The sequence below is a fragment of the Tamandua tetradactyla genome, chromosome 6 (assembly GCF_023851605.1).
Source record: "Tamandua tetradactyla isolate mTamTet1 chromosome 6, mTamTet1.pri, whole genome shotgun sequence".
NCBI lineage: Eukaryota > Metazoa > Chordata > Mammalia > Pilosa > Myrmecophagidae > Tamandua > Tamandua tetradactyla.
In genome coordinates this window covers 117,080,303-117,108,284 of record NC_135332.1, presented here as the reverse complement: position 1 = coordinate 117,108,284, position 27,982 = coordinate 117,080,303, and the positions used below count along the sequence as shown (strand labels likewise).

The window sequence follows — 27,982 nt, the reverse complement described above, 5'->3', positions numbered from 1 at the left end:
TTTGTCTGGAGCTGCAGCCAGCTTTCCTGGCTGCCTGTGAGCTGAACTTCCCCACACCACCTCAGCCCTGTGTTTCCTGTCATACCTCCAGTCATCCAACTACTGATGTGAAGGACTGGAAGACATTTTGGGAAAAGTCACTCTGGCTTCCATTACTTTTCATTGCAGGCTAGTCAGAGAGCCAGTTCCCAACTGGGTCAACTCTTCCTTAGCTTTGGCAGGAGAGCAAGTGGTTAGTGGAATAGTTCATGTTCCCTGAGTGCCTATTGGGTTCCAAGGCCCTCTGGAGGGAGGAAACCAAACCAAACCAAACCAAACCAAGATTCAAGCTTGATGCAAGGAGACCACCTGGCCCAACGAAGATCAATCCCATGGGGAAGAATAAATAGCAGCTGCATTCCCCAGAGTAGCTGAGAACAACAGCACTGAGGGGCTATAAATGGTGTTATTGGGGAAAGCTTTGGCCACAGAACCCTTTCCCCTAGTAGCACCTCATGAGACTAATGTTCCAAGGAACACACTTGGGGAAACAGTGCATATGGCCTTACGTCCATGCTCAGCTTATGTAATGGTGCAGCCAGGGAGTGGTGAGGGGAGCCAGAGAAGCATTGGGACTATCGCAGGTGCTTCTCCATTGCTTAGAAGGTATACGTAGCATACGTCTTGGTATCGATCATGGACAAATAATTCCATTCAATTCTTTTAGCCGTAGTTCCCTTAGAACAGGATAGGGCTTCTGGTCAGCCTTTGTCCTGTGTGCCCAGCCTGTAGTGTCAGCCCATACTGCTTTGTCCTGGAATTTCTTCCTCTTCTCACAGGTGAGGATGACATCCAGGCATGGAGACCATTTGCTGCGGCCTTAATCTGCTGCGACCTTATGGACAGTTGCCCTCTCTAGCTCTGCATCCATAAAATAACTGTCCTGCTGAGATTGAAGCATGTCCCCCAAACAAGTTGCACTTGTAGTTTGGAAATACAGCATTTTTGTCTTCTCCTTTTTTTTCCAGCTTTCCTCCTCCCTGATCTTTCAGTTTGTGGCTGGTTCGATTACAAATTAATCTGATTTTAGAGATCTGATATGATGGAAAAATACCAGAAACTCAAGGCTGATTAGGAAATACCCAATCTACCTCAGCTTGTGAGCCTCCATTGCCAGACATGGCAAAATAGAATGGCCTGAGGAATCCTGTTTATTTGTGCATTTTTCTCTGGCCCACTATAACCTCATCCTTTCCTCTTTTGCTGGCATTTCACTGATCTTTGAAGTTACTTGATGTTTTTTATTTCCTCCATGCAAAAAAAAGCACCACTTCACTTCTAAGATAATCATTTCAAAGTGATATTTCTTCATTGAGAATAAGCCGGAAGCACCCACATTGCACAAAATTCTTGTTCTGTGGTTCACTGAACTAAAACTTAGAGGCACAGATGAAACTCGTTCCCAAAAGCTCAGTCCTAAAGAGGGAAATCTGGCCAACCCCTCTTCCCCAGAATATGCTAGAGTGTTCTACTGCATCTGTAGCAGGTAAGGAGGAATGGCTCCTCGGCTGTCAGCTGGCTGTGGGAATGTCTTCAGGGACAGACTCCAGGCGGTGGTGGAGCAGGAAGTCAGAGCAGCTGGAGGAACTGTGGTTAGGGAATCCCCCTGAGGCTGCAGCTTTTGCTCCATCTAGTTCCTTCCGTGACAGCCGTATTCATTTCTTCACTCCCTGGCCACGTTCTGCATTTCCCAGCTCTCTGTCCTCCAGGGCTTCCACTTCAGGAATGCTGGGGCAACAGAGTGGTTCGGGAGGCTGTCATGAGAAAAGCCTCTTATGTCCACTTCCAGGGATGTTGCAAGGACCCTTCAGCATCCTGGGGTAAATCCCAGAAAGTGAGATTATGCCAAGCTACTGCCAAAGTCAGAGAAATCTGTGTAGAAAATAAAATGCAGCTCCTGGAAAAATAGAGACTTCTGTTTATTTCTTCCAAAAAGATAAGCTTTCCATTGTCATGTCAAGCCAGAAGAAAACAATGTTTATAGGGGTCAGATTAAACCTCTCTTTACTTTCATCTGCCTCAATGCCATCCTTCTCAGAATGTGGCTAACTTTGGACTCGTGTAAATTTCCAAGAGTTGCCCGATAGTTTGAGGGGTTGAGAGGCCCCCCTCTTTTGCGTTTTTGCAGCAGCAGCATCTGTGGCAGTGCCTTACAGACTTTTCGGGTCTTCAGGAACCTTTTGCACACAGGTGTGGGTGATCAGAGCAAAGAGTTAAAGGGCATGGAAATAGAAAATTGCTCTAAGGACAAGTACGATATGAGTCCACTTATATGAAGTATCTAGTATAGGCAAATTGATAGAGATCAAAAGTAGCTTAGAGGTTACCAGGGGCCCAGAGGGAGGGGACATGGGGAGTTATTGCTTAATGGTACAGAGTTTCTGTTTGGGATGATGAACAATTTTGGAACTGATGATGGTTATACAAAACTGCAACTGTAATTAATAACACTGAATTGTACCCTCAAAAATGGTTAAAATGCAAATTTTGTTATATATTTTACCACAGTTAAAAAAAATACCCTTTAAAAGGCCCCATTGTTTTCACTGCTGCTTAAGAAGCAACAGAACAAGAAAAAAAAAATCCTTTAGAGCACAGTGAAGGAAATCCCTTTCTTGGGTACAGCAGCTATTTCCAGATGGGGTGCCCACCAGGTGATATCTGAAGACTATGCAGCGTCATCCTGGCCAACTTTCATTGTGCACCTACTATATGCCAGGCTATGTGGGAGGGGCCAGGATTACTGAGATGAATACAACAGGGCTCCTTCCCTCAGGTGTGAAAGGACTCATTGCCTCATGGTCAGTATTAGAACCAGGGGTTTGCTATCTGCACTGCTGCCCCCAGCAACACTGGGTAAGGCTGACTCGTCTCAAATTGCCTTTTTTTGTAGGTCAAAAAACAGTTGCATTCCAGCAATGTCATATGATTCGAGCTCAGTGCTATCTACTGACCGTGCAACATTGTATAGCAAGCGCAACACTAAGTGCTTTACCTGAGTCCTCTCAGATACGTCCCACTGGACTCCTGAAATAGTAAACCCAGTTTACACATGAGGAGACTGAGACTCATGGAGGTTTAGAAGAGGCCCAGGATATCCAGCTACTGGGGGTGGGGGTGGCGGGGCAGAGCTGGGTCTATGCGCCCGCTGGCAGCAGACTCTGAGCTCTTCTAGGGCTGCGAGGTGCTGTGTGCTGCCAACATCCGTAGGTCCCCACCTGCCCAACCCTCGCAGAGCGATGGACGGAGAGGGGTGGGCCGGAGGGCTGGGCTGGAATGGACGTGGGGGAGGAGAGGCCTGCCTAGTGGCGTCCAGGTGGACCACCCAGGTCGCGTGGGCAAGGCGAGGGGGTGTTTGCCACGGCCGCCCTGGAGACACGTCTCCTCCACAGCATGGTTTAAATCATCTTGACACGAGAGCCTCGAACCTGGAACCTGGGATGAAAATGCTTTGTTTTTCTTGCTAATCAATTAATTCTCTTTCTTTTAGCTGGTGGTGAGAGAGGTTCCAACAGCCACAGTGAAAAAGCTTGTCAGAAGCTCCTGGAAGACACTGTGCAAGTTCTCCGAAGGAGGGTGAGTTCAATGACAAACGACCGCTCAAGTGAGGTTTCTGGACGCTGCAGCTGCACTTTTCCAGAGCTTTACCATAGACATAGATGGTGGTGAAAAGTTGTGTTCCAAGATAGTAATCATAACGTAGGAAATGAAAGCCCCAGGACGAGTCATAATAAACAGTATTAGGTCTGTGGTCACACGCTCCTCTGCCTTGACATTTACTGGGCGAGCAGGGGGGCGCCGCGGCCTGTAAACCTTGGCCCAGGGATCTGGCGCAGAGCTGTTCTGGGCACGCGGCGGTGAGGTTAGAGACTGGAGGGGACCAGATAGGTACCCGTCTCGGGTTCAGACTGATAAAAGCTGGTCCTGTCGCATCTTTTTGGCACATAAAATTGGTTTATTTGAACTAACATGTATCCATTTGGTGATACTTGAAATGCACTTTGCTTTTCCCCAGGGTTCTCATGAAACCTTGCCTGCACACTGAAACAAGTCATGCTTCTGAGGCCAAGTGGACAAAATTGCCAAAGTACAACAGTTTCCAGGTTTCACTTAGGAAGAAATTTTCCTTCAGTCATTTTAACAATGGATTCGGTTACTAGAAGCCCGAGTGCACGGTTAAAGACTCCATGTGCTATCTGTTAACACTGTCCTTCACCTTTTGGGCCTCTGCCCCAGGGCTGGCCACACAGACTCTTTTTCTTGAGCCAGACTGAGGTTTCTTAAGTGTGACTCAGCCTGGGGATTAGATCCAGGCAGAGGAGATAATTGTTTCTAGTCTGGTTTCTCCTTGGGATGAGGAAATTCTCCTAACGTTGCTCCAACGACATGATGACACTTTTCATGACTCCTCTTCCTTCTGCTGTTCCCTCACGTTCCCCAAGGTTTTGTCCCTGGATTTCTTCTCGTTTCCAGGTTAGTTGACTCCATGGCTTCTACACAGATGGCCCTGGAATCCCAGCACCAACCTCGTTCCTGAGGACCGGGTCTAGGTGTCCACCTGCCAGTCACTGTCAGCCAGCTTCCCAAATGCAACATCTCTAAAATCAGATTCACTGTTTGTTCCGTGCTCCCGCTGAAAACAACCCAGTTCATCTTGGATTCTCTAGCCTCCAGTCATTCAAGCTTAAAAGTAAAATCTCCAGTGTAATCAGCAGCTGAGTCTAGTCTCATGGGATCTCCTTCCAAACTCTCTCTCCCCTGCCTCTTCCTTCCCATTCTCACTTCCACTGCCCTCCTCAGGTCCTCCCACTGCTCAGCTAGACAACTGCAGCCGCTTCCCTCGCCACTGGCCTCCCTCCAAATCCTCTACAGCAGCCTAAGGGATTCTGTTAACCCACAACTCTGCTTACATCTCTTTCCTGCTAAAAACCTTTCAAGGGATTCCTTCTTCCCTACCGGAAGAAGCACCGGTTCCTTATCCTGGAACAAAGGGTTTTTTCAATGTGGGGCCTTCTAGGAAACGCATGGCATTCTCTTCACATGTCCTATGTTTCAGCCAAAATGAGTGTCATCTTTTTTCACCGTCTGAGCCATTCCCCCATAATCTGTCCCCTGGGATGCCCAAACTCCCATTCCCATCTCTACCTGCTCCATCACCAGCCTTCAAGGCCCATCTCAACTGCCACCTTCCCCTCCCTAACTTGGTGGGATCCCATCCCACTCTGAGGCTCCATTTGTGGCACATGCACACCAAAGTACACGTTTGTACCTGCGAGTTAACTGCGAGATGCTGGAATCCCCGGTATAGGCAGGATGTGCAGTGTATTTGCCCTGCTGCATGAGGACAGACGCTGGTGCAGGCTCCTGAGCCCACCTTCGCCACAAGCAGCAGCATCCTGACTCCACATCCCAGCTGCTTCTGGCCCATTACAACCCTGTTTTCCCTACTCCTCTTTTTAATCAGGCACAGGCATGGAAAGTACTCCCCCTAGCCCCCAGGGATTTTACATTTCATTGGAGGCAAAAGCAAATTTTCAAGATTCAGGTCAACATCACTTTAGGCTTCTTTCTGCCAGCTGGAAAAGTAAACTTTGAAAAAGACATTTGACTTGATTTTTTTTTAACTTGGGCAAAATTTGAAAGCTATAGCCTTTCAAAGAAATAGGATACTGTTAAAAACAAACAAAACAAAACAAAAAAGCCAGCCTGGCTTTATGTAGTTCAATCCTGTCAAGTTAATCTAATCTTTCGTGACAGAGTAGCAGACCTGGTAAATCAAGGGGGGAAACAATAGTTGGAATTTATCGTTGCCTGGCTTCAAAACTTTTGATTCCCGGGTCCCACTCAATATGATTATCCTCGAGTTGGTTGAAAGGTTAGAGAGAGGAGGTCAGTACCAGCTGGGGGACAGAAGAGGCACTCGGCAGGGAGTCCACCTCGGGTCCAGTGGCCCCGAGCGTTCCCATGAATGGGCCTGGTGACAGCAGAGAGAACGCATTCCAGGCCAGCGTTAACGTCCAGGTGGGGGCAAGCAGTAGGTGGACGGTCAGTAGGAAAAGTAACATTGGCAATTATGTAAGTGGTCACCACAAGTACGCAGGCTTGACTTGAAGAGGATTCATGTTTAAAAAAAAAAACCCAAATTAGCAATGTAGCATTATAATGAATGTGGTACTGGGATGAAGAAATTCAGCATGTAGGGATCTTGCAGTCCTAAACATGCTTTAACTCCACAGCTAACAACGTGAAAGAGAATTTGGACAACATTCAAGGGAGAGGAACAGAAGTAATTAAACAGGACTGGGAAAAGGGAATCAAAGACTTCTACGAAAAATAAAAGTTAAATGAGTTAGGTTTATTGAACTTAGAGATGAACAACCTCATAATGGTAATAACAAACAAAAACAGAAACAGGCTTAAATTACAAAACATGACAATAAAATTAAATGTAAAGATGACTTTCCTTAGTCTTAAGGGTGATAAATGGGACATTAAATTAGAATAGATTCATTTAGGGTGGCTTGAGTGTGCTCCTGGATGATTCCCAGGCAGTCCTGGATAACCTCTGAGAATGTGTTTCACCCAACATGGTTAAGCGACTACTTCAAAGTCTTTATTTTAATCCATAATTGAAAATTAGCAGGCAGCCAGTACCTCAATTGTTAATGACCTCAGGTTTGGTTAATTATAAAGAGAAATACAAACATATAATGACGCTATTCCTTAAGACCAGCTTTGGGGGACACTAGCAGTGAGCCAGGACTATTTCTACATGTGGATACATGTACAGCCAAATTAACCCACAGGTAGTGGGATCCTTTCTAGTTTTCCACTTCTGGTATAAACAAGCCCATGACAGTGTCTAAATAGATGTTAACACTAGAAATTTGAGTGTATGGCACCCTAAGCTGTTAATTTCTGTTCCCAAATACTATCCCATTCAAACATTCTTCTGTAAGTAAGGCAGGATATGTCATGGGAAAAAAACCACACAATGATTTTTCTTATAACATTGTTGATCACTAATAATCACACAGTGAGTTGTATGCAAGTTAATTCTTTAAATTTAATCAGTCCTTATAAAAGTTCCCAATTAATTAGTAAAAGTTGGCTTATTTTAATACCCTTAAACATTGGTCACTATTTAAACAAGACATTCTTAAAAAAAAAAAAGCAATCACATAATAGTTCATAGTAATTTACAAGTGGATGGTATACATTTAGATACAGAGGTAGAAGTTCACTTTTACAATGTTTCACTAATACACATATACCAAATTCAAGGCACAAAATAGTTTGCTTTACAAAAAAATACTGTAAAAATGTCATTTGCTGTTCTACAATGTGAATAAAACTTTCAAAAGAATCTTTACACCCTTCCATACATACTCCATAGAATAAGATTTTCCCCCCTCGATTTTCATAGTTGGCACAAAAATGGGGACTTTTTAATGTAGAAGTTCCCATTTTTAGAAACTGTTTCTTTGCAGAGCTGTTATGTATTCTAGATAAAGAGTCCAGACAAAGAAATGAAACAGCAATTTCCTGAGGAAAGGGCACTTTCTGTATGCAGCAAAATTCATAGGTAGAAAATGTATGGTGTTTTGGGGGTAATAGGTCCCCAGAATGATAGATATTTAATGAAATATTTCAAAGATAAAATTAAAAATTCAGTTAATACTTTAGCTATTATGACTTTAAGAAAGAGATCTGATTGCCTTTACCCCAAACACCAATTACTTCAAACTGATGGAGATTTCAAAATCACTTTTTAAAAGAGCTGAACAAACATCATGAAAAAGCCACGCAGGCTTCGCAAAAACTGAAACTTAGAAAACATGAGAAAATATAGCAAGGATGTCAATGGGCTAGAGTTTAATTACAAGAATTAATAAACTCTATAAGAACTAAGAAAAAATCACACGCATGAAACACACTGTAGTTATTATCTCTAGACTTTCTGCTCATTAAAAAAAAAATTATAATGATAGTCTGAAGATATCACACAGTGCATGTCTAAAGATCTAACTGGTTTTAGGGCCCCGTGGGCGACAACCTAAGCTCACGTAGGCTGATCACATTTTCCAAATATTCTAGTCAGTTAATTTACACTTTATTTTTTTAAAAAGTCGATTAAAAAAACAAAAAGTCAACATGGGTTCAGAATCCAGAGAAAGTCAGTAATGCTGATTGTGTACTGGATTGAAACATTTTGATCGTCTTCTGATACAAATGATATTCTGTACAAAAAGATTCTAGATTCCGTTTTTTGCTTCATTATTATTTGTGGCTTGTTTTCTTTGAGCAATAAAGGGGTACATACACTTGTCCGCTCCTAGGAACCGATACATGCACACAACTGCTTCAAAAGGGAGGATGCTGAAAAAGGAAAGTCACAATCGTTAGCAAGGAGCCCCGTGTTACGTTAGTGGGGCAGGCGTGGGAGGGCCCGGGGAGGGGACCCCTCAGCTACCTCTTCATGAAGGTCACGATGTACATGAGCCGGGGCGTGCAGACCATGGGCTGGTCGGTGAGGATGGCCTTCATGGCCTGCTTCACACAGTAGTCGGGCTTCAGGGGGGGCAGGAAAGGCTCGATTTCTTTCCTGGAAGTCAGAGATCAAAAAAATGAGATGACACATTAACACAAAATAGGGAAGACGGGAAATATACATCAGAGCATTAATAGTGACGTTATCTGTGTGGTGGGGTTTGGGGCCCATTTTATTTTCTTCATGGTGCTTTTTCTGCATTTTCCAAAATTTCCTACTATGAACCACACACTTTCTTTGCATAGTATGGAACACATGTTATGGAAAAAAAAGAAGCAAAACCTGGCTGCTTTCCCATAAAATGAAAAAGTTACTTAAAAAATGCATCAAGATGTATGACAAATTATTTTTGGTTTTCGATGGGAAAAGGAGAGAGGGTGTTTGGAATCACAAATAGTAAACCCAAACAAGATGCTGAGCTTGTATTAAATGCATTTTAAATAATTGTGTGTGAACACTGAAACCTTTCTGAGTGAAATAAAAGTCAGTTATAAAGTGTGCAGAATGCCTGAATAGGGAAAGTTGAGGCGTTTTCTCTAGGGGTCCCTGAAATGAAGTATTTATAAATAAACCTTCAGTTTAATTAATTAAGTTACATGTTGAAATACCTAATAATACAATTATTCCCTTTACTTTTTGTTGTGCTACCACAGCTTCGGACACCTGCACCTGCTGCTCTGCTAGATAACAAACAGAACTTAAGACCTTCAGGAACTGGTTCCTAAGTATCTGAGATAAAAGCCAAACCACTGTAAGAAATAAAAACAAAACCAAACCAACCCTCCCCCACCCCTCACTCACCCCTGTCCACACGCAGAGTTGGGTGAGATTGGAATTACTCAACCCCACGGTTTCCATTTCAAGAGTGGAGGCAATAAGTCACCCTCCACCTACTCCACTGGATATTCAGGTTCAATATATGTTAAGAATGGCTCCTTTGCCTTCTAAATCCAACCAAGCAAAGAGCTCAAAGTAAGCATGTCTTCACAAGTATCCTCTTAATGAGTCAGTTTTGTTTATTCTGCTAAGCTCAAGTCAGATGTAATTTGACATTTATATTCCCACATGCCTCCTTTCAAAGTGTGTGGCATTTTATTTCATTTTTAGTAAATATAAATGGTTTTTCTCATCCTGTCGGAGTGAATAAAGTTATATATTCTTTCTGTAAAAAGGAGGTTCCCAAATCTGGAGTGTAATATTCAGAAGTCTTATTACATGGAAACAATAGAAATATCTCCTAAAGAAGTAGCTCCTAAGGAAAACCCTCAGTCCCTCACTTATCATTCTATGTACCCTAATTTTACAAACCTTGACCAATGCAAACTACAGGTTAGTTGTCAAATGATAGTCAAAAATGCAAGACTGCCTATTTCTGAAGATCCAATTTCAGATGGCCTCTCTGTACAGAAGGATGATTTTTAAAACAGCTTTTTATCAGAGGAAAGATTGGTTTTACTGACCTGATTCGGCAGCCTCTGAACATGCCGGTGTCTACAAGGTAAGGGCAAACCAATGTTGTTTTAATTCCATCCTTTTCGGCAGCTTTTAGCTCATGGCTCAGGGATTCATGAAAACCCACCACTCCAAATTTACTGGCACAGTAATCCTGAGTTAGAAAGGAAAGAACAGAAATAGCAAGAATGTTCACAAGCCCCTGACCAACTGAAGCTTCCCTGGTTCTGTCGCTTTGATTAGTTGTTTAATACAAAAAGTTACAGGCGACTAAGCAAAGAAAAGGAAACCATTTTAAAACACTGATATCCGATGTGGTTCAGTGCAGAAATAATATTTTCAAAGCAACAGCAGAAACAGATGAACACTTTTTGCTACATCAACCAAGTACCATATTACTTTGGGGAATTACCACAAAGGATTCTATGAAAACTAACAAGCTGAAGTTAAAAATGAAGACACTTCACTTTGAAGTGTCTGGGAAATTTACAAATGGCCTCCTGTTCAGTCAAAGGGCTGAAAAACCAGTTTGTTTAAATTAATGCTAGGAGAACAAGGGCAAGTCTAGCTTAGGCTATAAGTTGTTACGATCTGACTTATTTTTTAGGGTGATGTAAAAATGAAAATAACTATATCTTGTAAATTTAAACTAGAACTTAACCCAAGGACCCATGGTATAGAATATAAATTCTTCTCCATAACCGAACTTTAAATTTAGGAATGGAAATATAAATCACCTGAATGCAGCAGCTTTCTATTCTGTGTTCTTTTGCATATTTGCATGGAGTAATGTTTTCAATTTTATGCTACAGGCACCTACAGGACAGAGCACAGAACTATGCACACACAGATGCTTTACAATTTGAATATGGTGAAGAACAGGATTTGATTTAACCCAGTTCTTTCAATGTTTATTTCTGCAAATTTACAAGGCAGAACAAACACCTCACATGTGCCACAACCATGACATCTGACGAGCTAACACAAAACAGTTCACTTTTAGCAAGCTTATCAAAACAGAATGTCAGCCTTGGGCCTTCATTCATCTGTTGCCTACAGGACTGGCACCACACTCCACCGTCCACTCCTGACCCCGTACCACCTACCACCACCAAGAGAAACGCTCATGAAGAGGGGCCTCCTGAGGTCTGCCCCATCTACTACTTTGCTTCTGTCTGTCAAATAAGTATAAGTGCCTTTAAGGCTTAGTGGTAGAGTTCCATTTTAGCAGCTATCAGTGGGTCCAATCTTCTACCTTGGGTTACAGCAGAACATATTACAAGCAGCACACAGGTAGAGTGCTTCCATAGACTTCTGTGAACTGTGTGGATAGCAGGTGTTATTCTTAGGATTGTGGTGTGTTCATCACAAGATAAACCAATTGAATGAAGGAGAAGCTTGATATCTGACAAACCTCAACTCCAGCAGTACTGAATAATCCCAAGGAACTTGCAACTGTTACAATATGACCATGATTGATCTCCAGCATTGTAGGAAGAAAAGCCTTAGTGGTCTGGGGGAGGGAAAAAAAAGTAAATGTCAAATTTTACAACTGATATCATGAGTTTCGTCTAAAACCCAATCCAAGGTTACAAAACAATTTTACCCACAAAATATTTTATTTCCCAATTTACTTAAAAATACTTAGTATTTACTAAAAAGAGAGAGGGTCCTTTAAGAGTTGGTTCACTCAGTATGTATCATTGGCATGGCAGGTGTATTACAGGCTAAAACCAGCAAGACGGCAACAAAAGAGCTTTTGGAGATGATGTCCGGGGATGAAAAGAAAACCATTAGCAGAGGCTCCTTATCGCCTTTCATGTGACTATCACCTACTCATCTACACTATCTCCCTGATAGTTAATCACTTCAGGGCAGAGATCTCTTGATGCCTATGACACTTCAGCACAGTGACCTCACAGTATGCAAGGGACCCTGCCACAAAGAGGCGCTTATATTAATGGTTACGATATGGCTATGTCTAAATAGTAACATATTCATTAATGCAGAGATATTCCAGCATCAGGCCCCAAGATTCAATGCTTTGTTACCAAAACGTACTAGCAAGAATTATAATAAAGCATTTTAGGATATAAAAGATAGGATAAAAGTACAGAATCATTTGAAATGATACATGTGTCAGATTGCTAATCTGGTATTTATGGAACTTGGTTTTCTGAATGCCTACACTCCACCATCCACTGTGGGATTTGCTGGGGAGTGATTCTCCCACAGGAGCAGGTGACTGGCCACTTTGTGCAGCAAATCCAGGTGGCAGAAATTCCAGGGAAGTGGACCCAGAGACTGCATCGATTTCTTATGCATTAAACCCCGATCTCCACCCCCCACCCCCCTACCCCCAGCTCTCTGGCCTTCAAAAAAGCAAGGCTGTATTAAAACAAAAAACAAAAAACAAAAAAAAGAGGAAAAAAGACTTCAAATTGCTCACAATGATCTATTAACTACCCTACCAGGCTCCCAACAGTTTTATAACCTGCTTCTTAAAAGAAAGCAGCAAATAGCAACCTGTCTACTGTTGAGTTATATCCTACTGCCAGCATAGCTTATGATTTATGAAATTGGAAGAAAAAAAAAAAGAGCACTACATAGCAGACTTAAAGAATACTTGCATTCCCTTCTCAGAAGATTTCCCGGCTGAGGCATCACTGAGTTTTTTTTTTTTTACATGGGCAGGCACGAGGAAACAAACCCCGGTCTCCAGCATGGCAGGTGAGAACTCTGCACTGAGCCACTGTGGCCTGCCATGAGTTTTTCTTTTAAGTGTGAATATCTAATTTTCTGTGATTTTCCATGCACAAGATAAAAGATAATGATTCCATTAATTTTGAAGTTTTTCCAAGCTACAATCGATGATACAATTGCCAGATAAATCTTGGTGAAGTATCCCAAGGCCCTCCCCAGACTGACCCCTGGATAATCACGCAAACCCGGACCACCACCTCTACCTGTTGGTCTGAGTCTCCTTACTGTTCCCCACATGTCAGGCTTATTCTCACTTTTGAATTTTTACCCCACAACTTTTCTCTGCTATGAAAATCTACCTCTAAACCCCTCAAATTTAAAGTATAATATTAATCACATACTTCAACACCATTTTGTTTTTCAAAGTGCTTTATGGTAATTGTATCACCAAGGTCTCCCAATAATTCTTTATGGAAGGTAGTTAATATAGTGAGCCTTTGTCTAATATTATTCTAGACAACCCTGACTTTGTCTATATTTCTTAAAGATACATAGTCAGTATCATCATTCATTTTAACACATTAATTATATTTTATGGTGTTTCGATTTTTTTTTGGCATGGGCAGGCTCCAGGAATCAAACCCAGGTCTCCGGCATGACAGGTGAGACTTCTGCCACTGAGCCACTGTTGCCTGCCCTGGTGTTTTGATTTTGATTGTTTTATGCTTATTTGCCTGGCTGCCTCAGACTAAGCTGGAAGACCCAGATGATTCTTTATGGAGAACTACTCACTGTGACAGAACTGTGGAGGAAAGAGAGTGAACAAGACTTATCATGAATTTCATAAACTTGGCACCATGCTGAATGGATGTTTAGATACAGGTTGATTTAAAATTGTTTTTGTAGTGGTAGCAGGAATGGTTAAGGTAATCATGATAGTAATTATTATCTTGATCGTTTGACAGTCAATAATATTGAGAACTGGTACTTTGGGTCATTAAAGGTTCAACTTTAGGCTCTATTGATTATATATGGCCATTTTATCACAGAATTGCAATAAAGAAACCATTAAAAAAAGCATGCAAATTCCCATCTAAGCAAAAAAATATATACTTAATTAAACAAGTCTGTAAGTCTACTATGAAGTACAGGCATATCTCAGAGAAACTGTGGTTTCAGTTGCAACCACTGCAATGAAGTGACTATCACAATAAAGTGAGTCACAACATTTTTTCGGTTTTCTGATGCATATAAATGTTTACACTATACTATAGTCTACTGAGTGTGCAATGGCACTGACTAAAGAAAACAATGTACATAACTTCATTAAAATGAGAAGGCACAGAGACATGAAGTGAGCACGTGGTGTTGGAAAAATGATGCCCATAAACCTGCTTGACACGGAGTTGCCACAAACCTTCAATTCGTAAAAAAATGCAATCTGTGAAGTGCAGCAAAGCAAAGTGCAATAAAATAAGGTATGCCTGTAACTGGTTATGATTAATTGTTCCCAGATTAGTTAAAAAGTATAAAATCTCTTGATAGTAACCAGAGATCATTTCTAAATATTAAAGTTTCCCTAGTCTTGGAAGATAGGGATAATTTCCTATGAAGGGTTTGAGTTATTTATTTTTAAATTTTTTATTTTTGGGGGTGCATGGTCCTGGACTTGAACCTGGATCACCTGCGTGAAAGGTGAGCATTCGACCACTGAATCACCTGTGCACCCCAAATTATATATTTTTAAAGTTCTTAATATATATAAGTGTAAGGACTCAATATTAAATCCTAATACATGCAGTATAAAGTTCCAGGAAGAATTTGCCCCTTGGTTACCTGACAAACCTGAACCACATCAATGAACACACTAGTTCAAATGGCCAGTGTCTATTAACCAGAGTGGGTCAGGTCTAATGACTTCCACATATTCATGTGCAATGTTCTTGTTTGTAGGTTAAATGACCAAACTAGACCTCCAGCACCATATAAAGATAGATGATAGAAAATTAACAAGTTCCTAACTGTTATCTTTAATTTGTTGGAAGATTCTGAAACTGATTACCCATCTGAAATTAGTTTGGTGGTATTCATACATTCAGAGAACAAATATTTGTTAAAAACCTGTTATAAGCAGGTACTATGCTATGATGTGACCATACAAAGATGGGTAAAAGAGGGGTCGGTTCTTTCCTGCCTCTAGGAATTTATCCTCACCAGCACTGAACCGTGTTAAATCACAACACCAAATATAAAACATTCTAGTTTATCCTCCACGTAGGGTACAATGTCTGCATATACCACAAAATGTGACTTGGGGCTGTTTTGCACTCTCCTGGCTGCAAAAGTGGTTTAGAGGGACACGTAGTTCATTGATTTTGTTTTTAAAAGAAAAAGAGCAACAAAATTATTAGAATATGGCTCTGTGACTAAAGCTTTTCCAACTGTGGGTTGTAAACAGATTTTTTTTTTAAAAGAAATATGCTTCACTTTAAGTAGCCAGTAAATTGTGAAATAGGTTTATTTGTTGTAAGATGAAGCATTCCTCCGAAAGGAAAAGGTGAAAAACCAAACCAAACCAAACTGGGATGTAGAGGGGGAAAATATAGGCTTTCTTCCTTAATCAAGGACAAATCTGGCTATCTGTTTAAGTGAAATTCACTGTCATTTACATTTTCTACATTGCAAGACAAAGACCCATGTTCTTTCTTTATAAAGATTCACCAATTACAGGTTATACCATAAGTATTACCAAGATTATTAACAATGTTGATGACAAACAAGCTGCTGAAGAAACTGAGAGGTGAGGTAAGCTACCCAGGCTGCATAATTGGCCTTGGAACCCACAGTGGTTGATTTCCAAAGCACTTGTCAAGCATTTACTGAGATCTACACCATGTACAGGGCAAAAGCCTAGGATAAGAGCATTCACATCAGGACCTCTCAGGCTTCTTTTAAAACCTGTGCTCAAGTTTCATGCCTAATACATGTGACTGAGCACTAAGGCTGTTAATCATTTTCTTCACTGCTTGAAAAGAGTGAGCAATTACTGCTCATGCGTTATTTCTACAACTAAACTCCTGCCTTATGTCTGGAGCACATTATCAAATAAACTTTGATCAACACTAATTCTATCCCTTACTGTACAAGAAAAATGCTATAAATGGGTGGCTAGAAAGCATTACATTTTCAGGAATTTTCCCAAGTAACCCGACTAGTTTTCCTTTCTGATTACTCTTGCCCTCAACAGTCTGGTAGATGACATCTGAGATAGCACAGCGTATTCGGTCCTTGACACAGTCTGACAGCACAAAGAAATCTGGCACTTCGTAATGAATTATTAATGTGCACAAATATTGTAGCATGTATGAGGTGGGGACCAGCAAAAGGTGAAGTGCTAGTTGCCATGACACCAGTCAGTTCAAGCTAAGGTTCGTGATCTTTAACTTTCTTTCAAAGAGTCATTAGATGAACATAAAGGGCAAACCTGAGATGCACGCCCAAGCGGCTTATGTATAAATGTATGTGCTGCCATTGGTGAATCTTAGAGGGCAACTCAGGTAATTCACTGAACAACTAAACTGCTTTGTTATATCAACTCTGAGGATGGATTATCTAGATCAAGAGTTACCAACGCGTAAATGGATCTCTAAAGGAAGCACACTTGACTGGTCTCCAGAGTTAGCTGCTGCTCACGGGGGTTGGCAAGGTAAACCAGACGCTACACCAAACTCTCTTCCATTGCTGTGTCCTCCTATTCACATGTCTGAGAATCAGAGTAAGTAGTCTCAAAGTCAGCAACCAGTATATACCCCAAGGCCTCATTTGAACCAGAACAGCTTAGAGAATTTAGCACTGGAGGTGATCTAGGGATCATTTTACCTGCAAAACAGAAGACCCTTATAATTGATTCCAGCTATAAAGTGTGGAGAGAGACTTTGATTACCTGTGATTAATTTTATCACAAGACTCCAATACCATAATCTGCCACCAACTGACAGAGTTGCTATGTAACTTAAAAAAGACAAAAAAGAAGGAAAAGGGACATTCAAATGAACACTGACATTCCTGTGAAGTGTGCCGAACAAGTCTGTCTCCACAGCTCCTGGGGGCTCCTCTTTAAAGCACTGGGCACCACGAAAGACAACTGAAAAGGCTGCGTTTATAAAATAAACAAGAACTTCTTAAAAATTAGTGTAAGTAACTGGACATAGACATGCCATGTCATATCTCTAGAAATCTTTGAAAGTTAGGTTTACGCCACATTAACTTCTAACAGTTCCAACCCTCCAGTTCATTCTTGGTGTGCTTAATGACAGACTGTGGAGCACAGAACTCTGCAGCTGCAGTGTCAGGACAAATTAGCCTGAAGTTAAACAAAAGAGAATGTGAAGAAAGGTGGTATCCGGCAGAGCCTAACTTTTGAAATTTTGAGACTGATGACATTTTAAAGGTGTAGGTAAAACACTCAAAAATGTGGTTTCCATGTTTGGAAGCAATTCCAGGTTAAATGATGCTAAGGGAAAAGCAAAATTAGTTTTTCACAGTAGGAGAAGGCCTCTTACTGCATTTTTGTAATGCATTTGCACAACTGTCCAGTGATCAAGAAATGGCTCTCTTTAAAATTATCCTTTTGAAATGTTTATCTCTTCAATGTCCAAGAACATTCAGGAAATAGAGTAGATATTTCTATAAAGAGGACCACACAATTATATTATGAGGGGAAAACACTAATACCGTCAATATGAGTACAGTGTGGTTTTCTGGTGTATGTTTAAGGATTTAAGAATCTGCAAAAACAGCATTATGTACAGTTTGAAGGAAAAAATCCAATACAATTAAGACTTTACTGCCCAAAGAACATCTAAACTAGAAAGCCTATGCCCCTTCAAATGGTTAAATAACTATCCTTTCATTTTGCTCTTTCTGTCAATGTGACAACCAGAGTAACTTATGTTTATCAGAATCATAAAGGCATATTCTCATGCTTATTTACAAGGCTAAAATGACACCTGGTGGCATTCTCATCCCGGAACTCAGTCACTGCTCTTGATAAACAATGATTCAACAGTACAAACTATTTAAGGTGCTAGAAATATAGTGCACTCATGTTTAAAGGGCTAACAGTATAAATAATTAATATGTTCAAAGATTCAAAATGAGGACATTTTTAATGGGTAAGGAACATATGGCTAAATAATACTCTTAATTTGCAGATTTAAAGGTATCTGCTTAATATATTGACAGAACTTTGGAAATTTTACTTTGTAGAAAGCATTTCTTAAAAAAGCAATTTCCTTCATTAAAAATGACCTATAATTAGGATCTAAACCCAAAGTTTCTGTTTGCTAGCAACATATTACTTAAATATTTTAGTTGTAGTGACAGCACTAATTCTGAAATTTATGTAGTTGAGTGATAGCATTCCCATGGCCACATCCCCCCGTCAAGCCCCTTCCCCAATATGGGTGTGTTTGCAGACAGACAGGTCTCCTGCCCAGCTGTACAACAAAGCCCCAAGACATCTGAGCCTGGTACTGCTCTTCGACTTTACAAATGCTCATTTTACTTTCTCTCAAATTGAGATAAAACATTGTCTCTTTGGATATAGAGGAGAGACTAAATTATACATCATAACAGTCAAATTTGTAACAATGTTACATCTACCATCCTCTTATTATTTTGAGGCATGTGAACTGTACCAACAGTTATTATTTCACACATGCGCAAGAATGCTCCCACAGATGCCCTGAATCCAACGTTCATCAAAGAGTCAGGTTTTCCAGATGAACATCTAGATGATGACACCATTTGTTATTCAGCAAAAATAAATGCATCATTAACTTGCCTTCCTGCTGTTAAAATGATGGGATGGAAACTACCCCGAGGGGGTAACTTGGATATCAACATTCCCTAGGGCTTTACTACACAGATTTAAAACTCAATCTGTCAATACTTTTGTGGGTCCTCGATTGGGATTGTCTAGAGACCCACACATTCCTGACTCTAAGAATTACTTTACTCTCCTTTCTGAAACTTGATTTAATTCATTTGTGAGATAAACGAAGAGATCTCTAAGGTTTCTTAGCTCAAAAAAGTTACAATTCTTTTATAACTTTATAATTCTAATATCCAACAACTTTTTCTTCCATTCCTACCACCATTCAAAATACTAGTTGTAACACTGCGGTAGGACTTTCCTAGGACTCTTGTAAATGACTCAATAAGGTATCAACTCCATTAATGCAGTTGGCAGCATCTAGAGATCAGTAAAAATATGTATTCATTAAGTATTTATATGTCATCAGGGCTGTGCCTTTTTAAATAATGTAACTTGAATCATTCCTCTTACAAATTGAATCATTGTGTGAAATAACCATCATTTTTCTGTGTTTTCCTGAGTTCATGGAAGCTCAACATGTTAAAAGAAACTATGAATGCTGAACACTATTTCTGGAATCCTGTTTTCCCTGACCATTTCCCTGACTGGGTCCTAGATGATCAAAGGAGTGTTAGATGATCTCCCTCAAGCTCAGGCCCCTTCCCCTATTTAATAACTCTTTATGGACTCATGAAAATAACCCACAAAATTGCAGCCAAATAGCCTGCCAAACAACAGGTTGTCATTAATCCCTTTGCTCTGCCTCGAAATGAAATCACATCTCAGAAACAGTAATCAAGACAGATCTTCCAAAGGGCAGAGGCTTCGGTTCTGCTCTAGCGACTAGTAACCACTTCCATGAGGTATGAATACATGCGCATGAGCTTAGCTGCTGCTCAGACCCTCTGAGCTGCTGGGACCTCTCTGGCCTCAGGTCCAGGAGCACAGCCCACAAATGCCCCCATGACCATCTTGCAGTAACCCTTTGATTTCACAAGCGTAAACATTTCAAGTTCTTTCCTGCTTCCAACTTTGCTTACTATGGGCTCTTTAAAAAAATAAAAGCCTTTACCTTGATGAAGGATATAATCAAGGGGTACTCCTGAAAACTTGTGTATTCTTAAATATGCCCTGTAATAACTAAGAATTCACTCAATATATGAGGGTCCATGAGATGCCAAGTCTGTCTTAGGATTGTTAAAAATCAATCAATTAAGCAAGCAAGCAAGCATGCACACAAAAGCTCTGTGAACATCCTGAAGGACTTCGGAAGGGAATCAGGCGCCGCATATAACATCCTCCAGGTGATTCCAATACATAACCAAGCTTGAGAACCGGCGCTATAAAAGAGTTTTTCAATCTTACCACTGACATTTTGGACTAGAGAGCCAGGGGATGCTTTCTTGTGGGGCCTGTCTTGTGTATTGTAGGACAGCTAGAAGCATTCCTGGCCCCTACTTACGAGATGTTAGTCACAACCCCACCAGTTGTGACAAGCCACAACTTCTTCAAAATGTCCCCTGGGGTGGAAATTGCCCCCTTGAGGACCATCTCTAGAAACAACATTCATATCAGCAAAGCATGTTCCACATAGTCCAGTGATGACTTTCTCCGAAATCCCAATTCTCATATTGGTAATGACATTTTTCCAGATTTGGAATACTTTTGGGGATGAAAAAACACACATACAAATTTGGGTTCAAAGTCCTACCACTTGTGATTTATACTGGTAATACTTTCAAATTACCACTCCCCTACTAAATTAAAAAATACCTCTCAAGGACAGTAACAAAGACAGCATAATCAATCATCAATCACAACTCTAGCTAAACCACTCAAAACACTTACTAAATTGTGAGATCTAAAAAAGAAAATGTTCTTTCAAGTATAGCAAGTATTGTAAGACACTATTTCTTTGGTTCATTCACCCAATTATCCAACAATATCATCTGCTGACAACATGCCAACACTGGGATGGTTGGGGTTAGAGAGTGTGAGGGGGTGAGGGGTATTACAACAACACAGTTGTGGTGCCTACAGAAGTCATCTTTTGCTGATGGCCTCCTGGGACTTAATGCTAGAGAGCTGTTTGGACAGGAAGGACACAGATCTTCTAGGCATGGCTTCAACCTTCTGCCATGATGTTTATGGCTGTGGGGATACCATCCTAGGTACAGTAACTAAGAGAAATACTGGGAACCTTGACTGTTCTTTTTAGACAGCTGGACTTGAATCCAAATTTAAAAAATTAACCTTGACCAGACTGCATGGCCTGGCATTTTCCTAGTCTAAGAAGATTCCTCAGGGGCTAATTAGCTTGGGGAGGAATGTACCTCCTCGATATGGGAGGGGGAGGGGTGGAGAGAGGGAGAACATTGAAAAAGTGGGAAGGAAAATAAGTGTTCTTGAGCAGTTTCTTCTCAAACTTTTATGCGTATAGGAATTACTGGGGAAAATGAATGGAAGGCAGATTGATTCAGCAGATCAGGGAGGGGGCAGGCATGAGAGTCTGGCTTTCTAACCTGCCCCCAGGTGGTAACGACAGGCTCCAGACCACACATTGAAAACTGCCTGCGGAATGTCTTGTCCAAACTGAAGTGGCTTCAGGTTAATTTCTCCTAGAAATTCAGCAAAATGGACTAATATCTTCTCCCTTCATTCCCACCCATATACTTTGATAAGGCTATTGAGGGTTGGCTAGACCCATTCTCCATCCCCCTTCCCAAATGTTTATCAGATAAAGGCTGGTTTAAATCAACATCAAGAGCCTCCAGCATTTGATATCAATGACTAGGGGAGATTATGGACTGCTTTGGATCCATTCTCAGCACTAACAAACCCCATACCTCCGTTAGAAAAAGCTCTGAAAAAGCAACCTAAGAAGACTACAAAATCTTTTCCTCCTCATCCACAGAGCCTCTGAAGGCTTAGCTTTCAAGACAAGAAATTTAGACACTTTTAGCTTCAGTATTTACCTCGGACAAGTGAACTACTGAGTGAACTATGGAAGCTTTCATGCTTCTGAGAGTACTTTTGAAAGTCCATGAGAAAACCCTATGCTGGGGGGAGAAGGGGAATAAAAATTACCCCATTAAAAATCAGGTGTTTGGGCCATAGTTTGGCCACATGGTCAGCCAGCTGGCAAAATGGAACAATTTTGAAAGTCCATGATTAACATATCCAAAGGCAAAGCTTATGGAGTTATTTGGAATTTTGATACCACAAGATGGTAAGAGAGTTAAAGGTTTTACATATTCCAGGAGATAAGTTAAAAAATAAAACTAAAACCACAAATAAATAAATAAATAAATAAAAAACAAATAAAAATAAAACCACAATGAATGGAAATTCTGGTACCAAGTATTCATAGTACTTGTCAGCTGTCCTTGTAGAAGAGCCCTTTTCATGCCCTACCTTTTCTTGTCCATTTTGTCAATGTTCACATGCAAAATGAGGCAGGTAATTAAGCTGGATGACTAAAGATGCATTACACTCTTCTCAGTGACATACCACCTCTAATAGGGACCATGGAAAATTAGAGAAGAGGCACAAAAAAGCAGATGAACTGGATTTGGTAATAAACTTCTAGATTTTATAGGTGTGTCTAATTTATGAAGCAAATATTCTGGGACTACTAAGCTAGGGCTAATCAGTCATTGCTAAACTAACCATGCTAATAATAATAGCACATAAAGATCAATTCTTAAAGTATCATACAGGACAAAAGCATGAGTTACTCATAGGAAAATCTATGGTACCAGAAGCTTTGAAGTCCAGATAAATATCTGTAGTCTCTAACCTACAGTCCAAATGAGGGTTTGGGTCTTAGCTTCTTCCTTCCCTGGCTGGTAACCTTAAGCAAGTTTCACAACCTCTTTCAGTTTGTTTCCTTGTCCAAAAATGGGGACAATGACCCTACTTAATTTAGAGTTGCTGTGGGGCTCTAATGAGAGAAGAGTATTTATGAAAGGGCTTTGTAAAACTTAAGTGCTATTTAAAAGCACAGTAAATGCACACACGGCTCATTAAGCATATATTTATAGGCTAGTTTGGTAATAAGTGCTATCTATTTTTGGTTATGCTATTCCTTCCAAGTTCCTGCCATTCCTGGTCCTCAGTGCCTGACCACTTCCAGCTAAAACCAATACCTGACCACTTAGAAGCAACCCCCCACACAAGTTAGTCATGGCTGCAGCTGCCTGCTCCTTTCATCCAGAATCCTAGATGATGCTGGGAAACAAACAAAAAACCCACTTTCCCACAATATCCATTTTCTAATCCTTTCCTTCAATCCTATTTAATTAGGAGGAGAAAACAACTGTTTTAAATATAAATTAACGTTTGAAAGAAGAGTCCAGCAAACATAAAATACTAAAAAATTGGTACAGAATTATTTTAAAATATTTTATCACACTGTTTCTATTCCCCAAGAAAGCGTAGAACTATCCCATATTTTAAATCCTTGAGAAATCAGTAGGGAGCAGTATGTTAATTACAATTTGCAGGTGGGAAAATTCAGGCTTTGAATTTTAAGTTTAACTTGTCCTCAAAATACCCATGTGCTTACATAAGTTACACCACAAATATTTTCCCAGTTACACTGATTTGGGAAGTGTTATTTTGAGCCCCATTGTTTAGAGTAACACTACAAAGCTAAACCCTGTTAATATTCAAAATTTCCAGTACTTAAGCTTTTGAAGGAGAGGCAAGAAATTCACATTTTATGTGAGCATCAAATGAGAGCAACAGTGTTTCCTCAAATAAAAAAGCACAACATTAACATCATTGCCACTTTTCACACATTTGGATATCTTTGAAAGTTTCACAGAACTAGTAATGTTTTGTTTCCAAATGTGAATTCATTGCAAGTGACTTGTCAGTTGGGTTAATTTGACAGCACTCAAGGTGGCGGCAGTAATTGCCCTTACTCGTTAAATATTCTAGCAGCATTTGCTGCAGTGTTGAAAGTTTTATGATCATTATGAGAGGATATTCAATTTTTTCCCCCTCTGGTTCACTTAATTTTAGTTTCAGAGCATTTAGGAAAATGGTCCCTGACAGGTGTGAACTTGAGTTTTAAGAGAATTGACAAATAAAGGAAAAAGCTTTTTGAATTCAAGAATGGGCCATACAGGGGAAGATTAGGTAAAAGATGTGAGCTTTCTTTCTAATGCAAAGTCTCTTCTGGTAGTGCTGAGATGATGGAAACCTACAGAAACCTAGAGGGGAGCTTGTTTCAGTGGTAAAGACCAGGTGAGTGAAACTGGCTGGCCAAGGAGGTCAAAGTAAACTGGAGGAAATTCTGAGCCCACACTCTGCCAAACTCTTTCTTCAACAATGCTATCTTAATCGAGTGTCAGGTAACAATGCAGAGTTTTCTAAGGCTACCCTATTGTAGGGACCAGTTGTATGCCTTATCTACCTATATTATGTATTTATATATTTTCCAAAGAAATAATTAAGCAGCCCTGTCCTCCAAGTTATTTTTTTGATTATGCTTATAAGGTCTCAACTTGAAAGCAGCTTCTAGATCAGTTAACAGAAACCACAATAAGGGGTCAGGAGACAGAATGTCCTCTGAATAAATAAACACTATACTAACTTCTGAGATAAGAAATCATCAATTAAAACATGAGAAATTAACGTATCTTAATCTGATTCCTGGAGTTACAGGTTCCAAACACTGTATTTACCCATTCAGGTAAGGTAGGGAATAGGATCCTATTTTCCTAAGGACTATTAGATTTTTGACAATACTCTAAAGATTAGCTTATGAGAAGGTCTCTTCTCATAAGAAAATATTGTGTGTATGGAAGGAAATAAGACCAAATCCACCCTGCCAGCACACCCCCTAGTGGAATTTCACTATAGTACACTTCGGGGGTTCTTGAGCATACCAAAACAAGCAAGCAAAATGTGTCATCTGTTTATTTTATCCATATACACAATATAGACAGGCAAATTGGCTACCTAGCATAACTTAAACAGGCTTAATTTTAGTTTCTGAGAGAACATAAAAATTTTATATGAATCTGCTACTAGTATTCTTTAACTCAAGAAAAAAATTAAAGGGGTTTCCTACTTTTCTAACTCCCAAATGGTTATTAAACTGCTTGAAAAGAGTTTTCTGATTGCCAGATATATTCAAATTACTAAAATCAATTCACTGGAATTTTCCCAGAGACCCTGAAAATCTGAAAATGATTAGTGTGCAAACAGATTTAAGGGAAGAGAATAAATGGAGTGATTGTGATTGGTTAAGTATTTAACCATCGGGGTTTGTGCTCTTCTCTAGGCCTCAGCGAACCAATCCTGCTATGAATGGCTAAATCTCTGCTGGACATTCTCCATTCATTCAGTCTTTCTGAAAAAGCTATTCAACCAGTGTTAGCATTAGCACAGGTTAAAGAATGCTTCCGCTGTGACATTCCTATAGATTAATTTCTACTTGGGCAGATGATGGATAAAGCTCAGGATATAGAATCAAGGAGGGAGAAAAGAACAAATACCAACTTTGCTGCTTCCAGGAATCGAGATAAGTAGTAAATCTCACTACATGATCAAACAAGAAAGGGCCGTTGCCTGAACAAAGAGTTTGATGACTATTCTACAGGGACTGCTACTCTTAATATATAAAGATACCGTGAAGCAATGGGAAAATATTTTGAGTTTGTGTTTGTTTGTTTTTTTTGGCAGTTGGTGATCCATTTTGACTGAATTATTTAACTTCTCTTGACTCCCACTGAGATAGGTTCTAAGGCAGAAGAGTCCTGCAGAGGTACTCGTATGATGCATGAGCGTGCACGGTTCCTCCAGGGAGCAGTAAGGAGACCAGCCTGGCGGCAACTTACGGTACACCAGGGGATGTAACTGGTGATGAGCAGGGAAGGCAGGTGGAAAGCAGGATCAGAAGGCCTCAGATGCCATGCTAAAGAGTCTAGAGCTCATGCTGTGAACAATATGGTCATGCAAAGGTTTTAGGCAGATACATAAAATCTAGCTTGCATAACCCGAGGGTGGAGAGCAAAGACTGGAAACAGAATTTTGGAGACTCTCTCAAGAGTCCAGGCAAGGGGTGACAAAGGCACATACTAGGAGGTAAGAATGGTAAGGAGGGATCAAAGTATATGGTGGCAATAGGATGGTCAGGTCTTGGTGACCCACGAATGTGTGGAAGACAAGAGAATTAAAGATAATACTGGTGTTTCCAAGACTGCTGACTAGCAACATGGGAGAAAATAGGAAGGGGCAAAGAGAAACCAGTTCAGTTTTCACACTACTGATTTTAGGGAACTCATGGGACAGTTAACACAGTTGCATGAACTTGGGAACTATCCTTAAAAATCACAGTTAAAATCACTGAAATAAATAGTGATTTACCCACTGGTTTGGGTGCACAATGAGAATTCTGAAAGAATTTTCTGTTTCGGGGCAGGGAGAGTAAAACGGTTGGAAAGGCAGGAAAAGAAGCAAGAGAAAGCGTGCTTAGTTTGGAAACCAAAGGACTAGAATTTCAAGGAAATGGTAAACAGGATCACATTCTGTAGAAAGATCTGTCATGGCAACTAGGGAATTGCTGTGATTTTTTTTCATATAGTATAGTAATTATAGTATTGATTACTTAGCAATATTTTCTAAATAACTGTGATAACTAGACATAGATTAGGACATACATCCAAGATGCTGGGAAGCTTTCTATAGGCTGCAGCATTTAGTTCCCTGCTCACCCCAGTTATGTAAAGTAACATTTCATCATGTCATAGATTTTGATTTCTAGTAGTAACAGATTTGGGCCCAGCATGTAACATCAAATATAGAAACCTGAAGTTCAATGAGCATGTGATCTTATTTTGTATTAGGGAAGAAGGCTTCATAATGACCATTTTGGCATACAGTCCAGGTATTTCAGCAGTTGCTATCAAAAGAGATGTTTTAGTAGAAAGCTCGCCTGCCATGTAGAAGATAACAGGCTTGATTCCTGGCCCATGCACCCAGAAACAAAAACAAACAAGATGTTTTCCTCAGCTTTTGACTGACTACATCAGTAACTTGAACAAGAATTAATAAGATGGAATATGCTTGCTCAATTTCAATTTACAACTCAATTCAAGCCATAAAGTCCTTACCTCTAAAGCACAGAGATTTGATTTTTAGGCATATGACATTTATTTAATAGCAAAAACCAGTTTTAGTGCAGACTTTAAAAAATAAACCATGCAGAGCCTGCCCATGGTGGGGGAAAGCCATGAACCCCAAATTTCCAGTAGGTACCCTAAAACATGCAACACAATACTCTACAAAATATTCAGCCTTACAATTTTAATATTACGGTATGGAGGAAGAAATACTGGCCAAATAGTTTTTTGTCTAGATACTTCAGAGACTTTTTTAAAAATTCCAAATCTATGAGGCCTTGAACAAAAAGCGGCTTCTCTGACCAGAGAACAGAGGAATACAGTATTTGAGATTAAAAACCAGTAAATCACAGAAGAACTTAAACATTAATGATCAGGGACCATTCACGCAATATTAGGTACGACCATAGCACTAATGTTTTTAAGTGCTACATTACTCAGATCTAACTGGTGGGCTTTTACTTTTCCTAGATGGATTTTAACTCAATAGACTTTAGACATTTGGATATAGATAAATGCCTAATTCAGTAATTAGTATTTTAAAACTGTGAAACCTTTTAAGTTAAGTGGTCTATTAATTAACTACCAATTATCTTGTCTGACTACCATATCAATAGAAGTAAATTACCTACTAGCTTTTTGACAGATTTAGTCCTTCACCAGGCAAAATATCTTCAGAACATAAAAGGCCTAGAGTTAAAATGTGTTTGCGTCCCCCTTTTGGTTAATCATGAATCAATTTGCTACTTACATATTTAGAGGCCAGATACAGCTCTTTGGTCAACAATGATCTACAGATAAACCAGAACTTACCCCAAATCTATCATTTCTTAACCAGTGACCAAGAGAAGTTTCCTGGGAGAGGTGCTGGTAACAGCAGAACACTGGAAGACGAAGAGCCACAGTGGACTCAGGGATGTGCAGGACAGTGCCGTGCGGTGTAGAAACTTCCAAAATACATGGAAATGGTATACGGCCAGGAAGCAAGGATGGAATTGCTCTAGGGATTCTTTCCTTGGATCCAGGTAATTAGGCAATATGGACAGCTGCCATGCATTTGATTTGAGCTTAATTCAAATTGGTAGACCAAAATCAGCTTTCTCAAAGTAGCTACCTTTACAGCAATGAACAGAATTAACACACTGTTAATTCTGTTAATGTGTTAAAAAAAAAACAAAACACATATACAGGTGGGGCAGGAGAAATGGAAAAATTGGGAAAGCA

General features: G+C 40.2%; 1 protein-coding gene across 2 annotated transcripts in view; it reads right to left on the bottom strand.

Annotated features, from left to right (window-relative positions):
- Positions 1-6,375: 6,375 nt before the first annotated feature.
- The window catches only part of RDH10 (retinol dehydrogenase 10), a 28,499-nt gene continuing 6,892 nt past the window's right edge, over positions 6,376-27,982 (bottom strand). For both annotated transcript variants that reach the window (XM_077166998.1, XM_077166997.1), the window contains exons 3-6: positions 11,457-11,555; positions 10,051-10,196; positions 8,513-8,644; positions 6,376-8,418 (exon numbers count right to left, since the gene is read on the bottom strand). In XM_077166998.1, the coding sequence (XP_077023113.1) occupies positions 8,295-8,418; positions 8,513-8,644; positions 10,051-10,196; positions 11,457-11,555 (501 nt within the window). In that variant the 3' untranslated portion in view covers positions 6,376-8,294. The remainder of the gene's footprint in view (positions 8,419-8,512; positions 8,645-10,050; positions 10,197-11,456; positions 11,556-27,982) is intronic.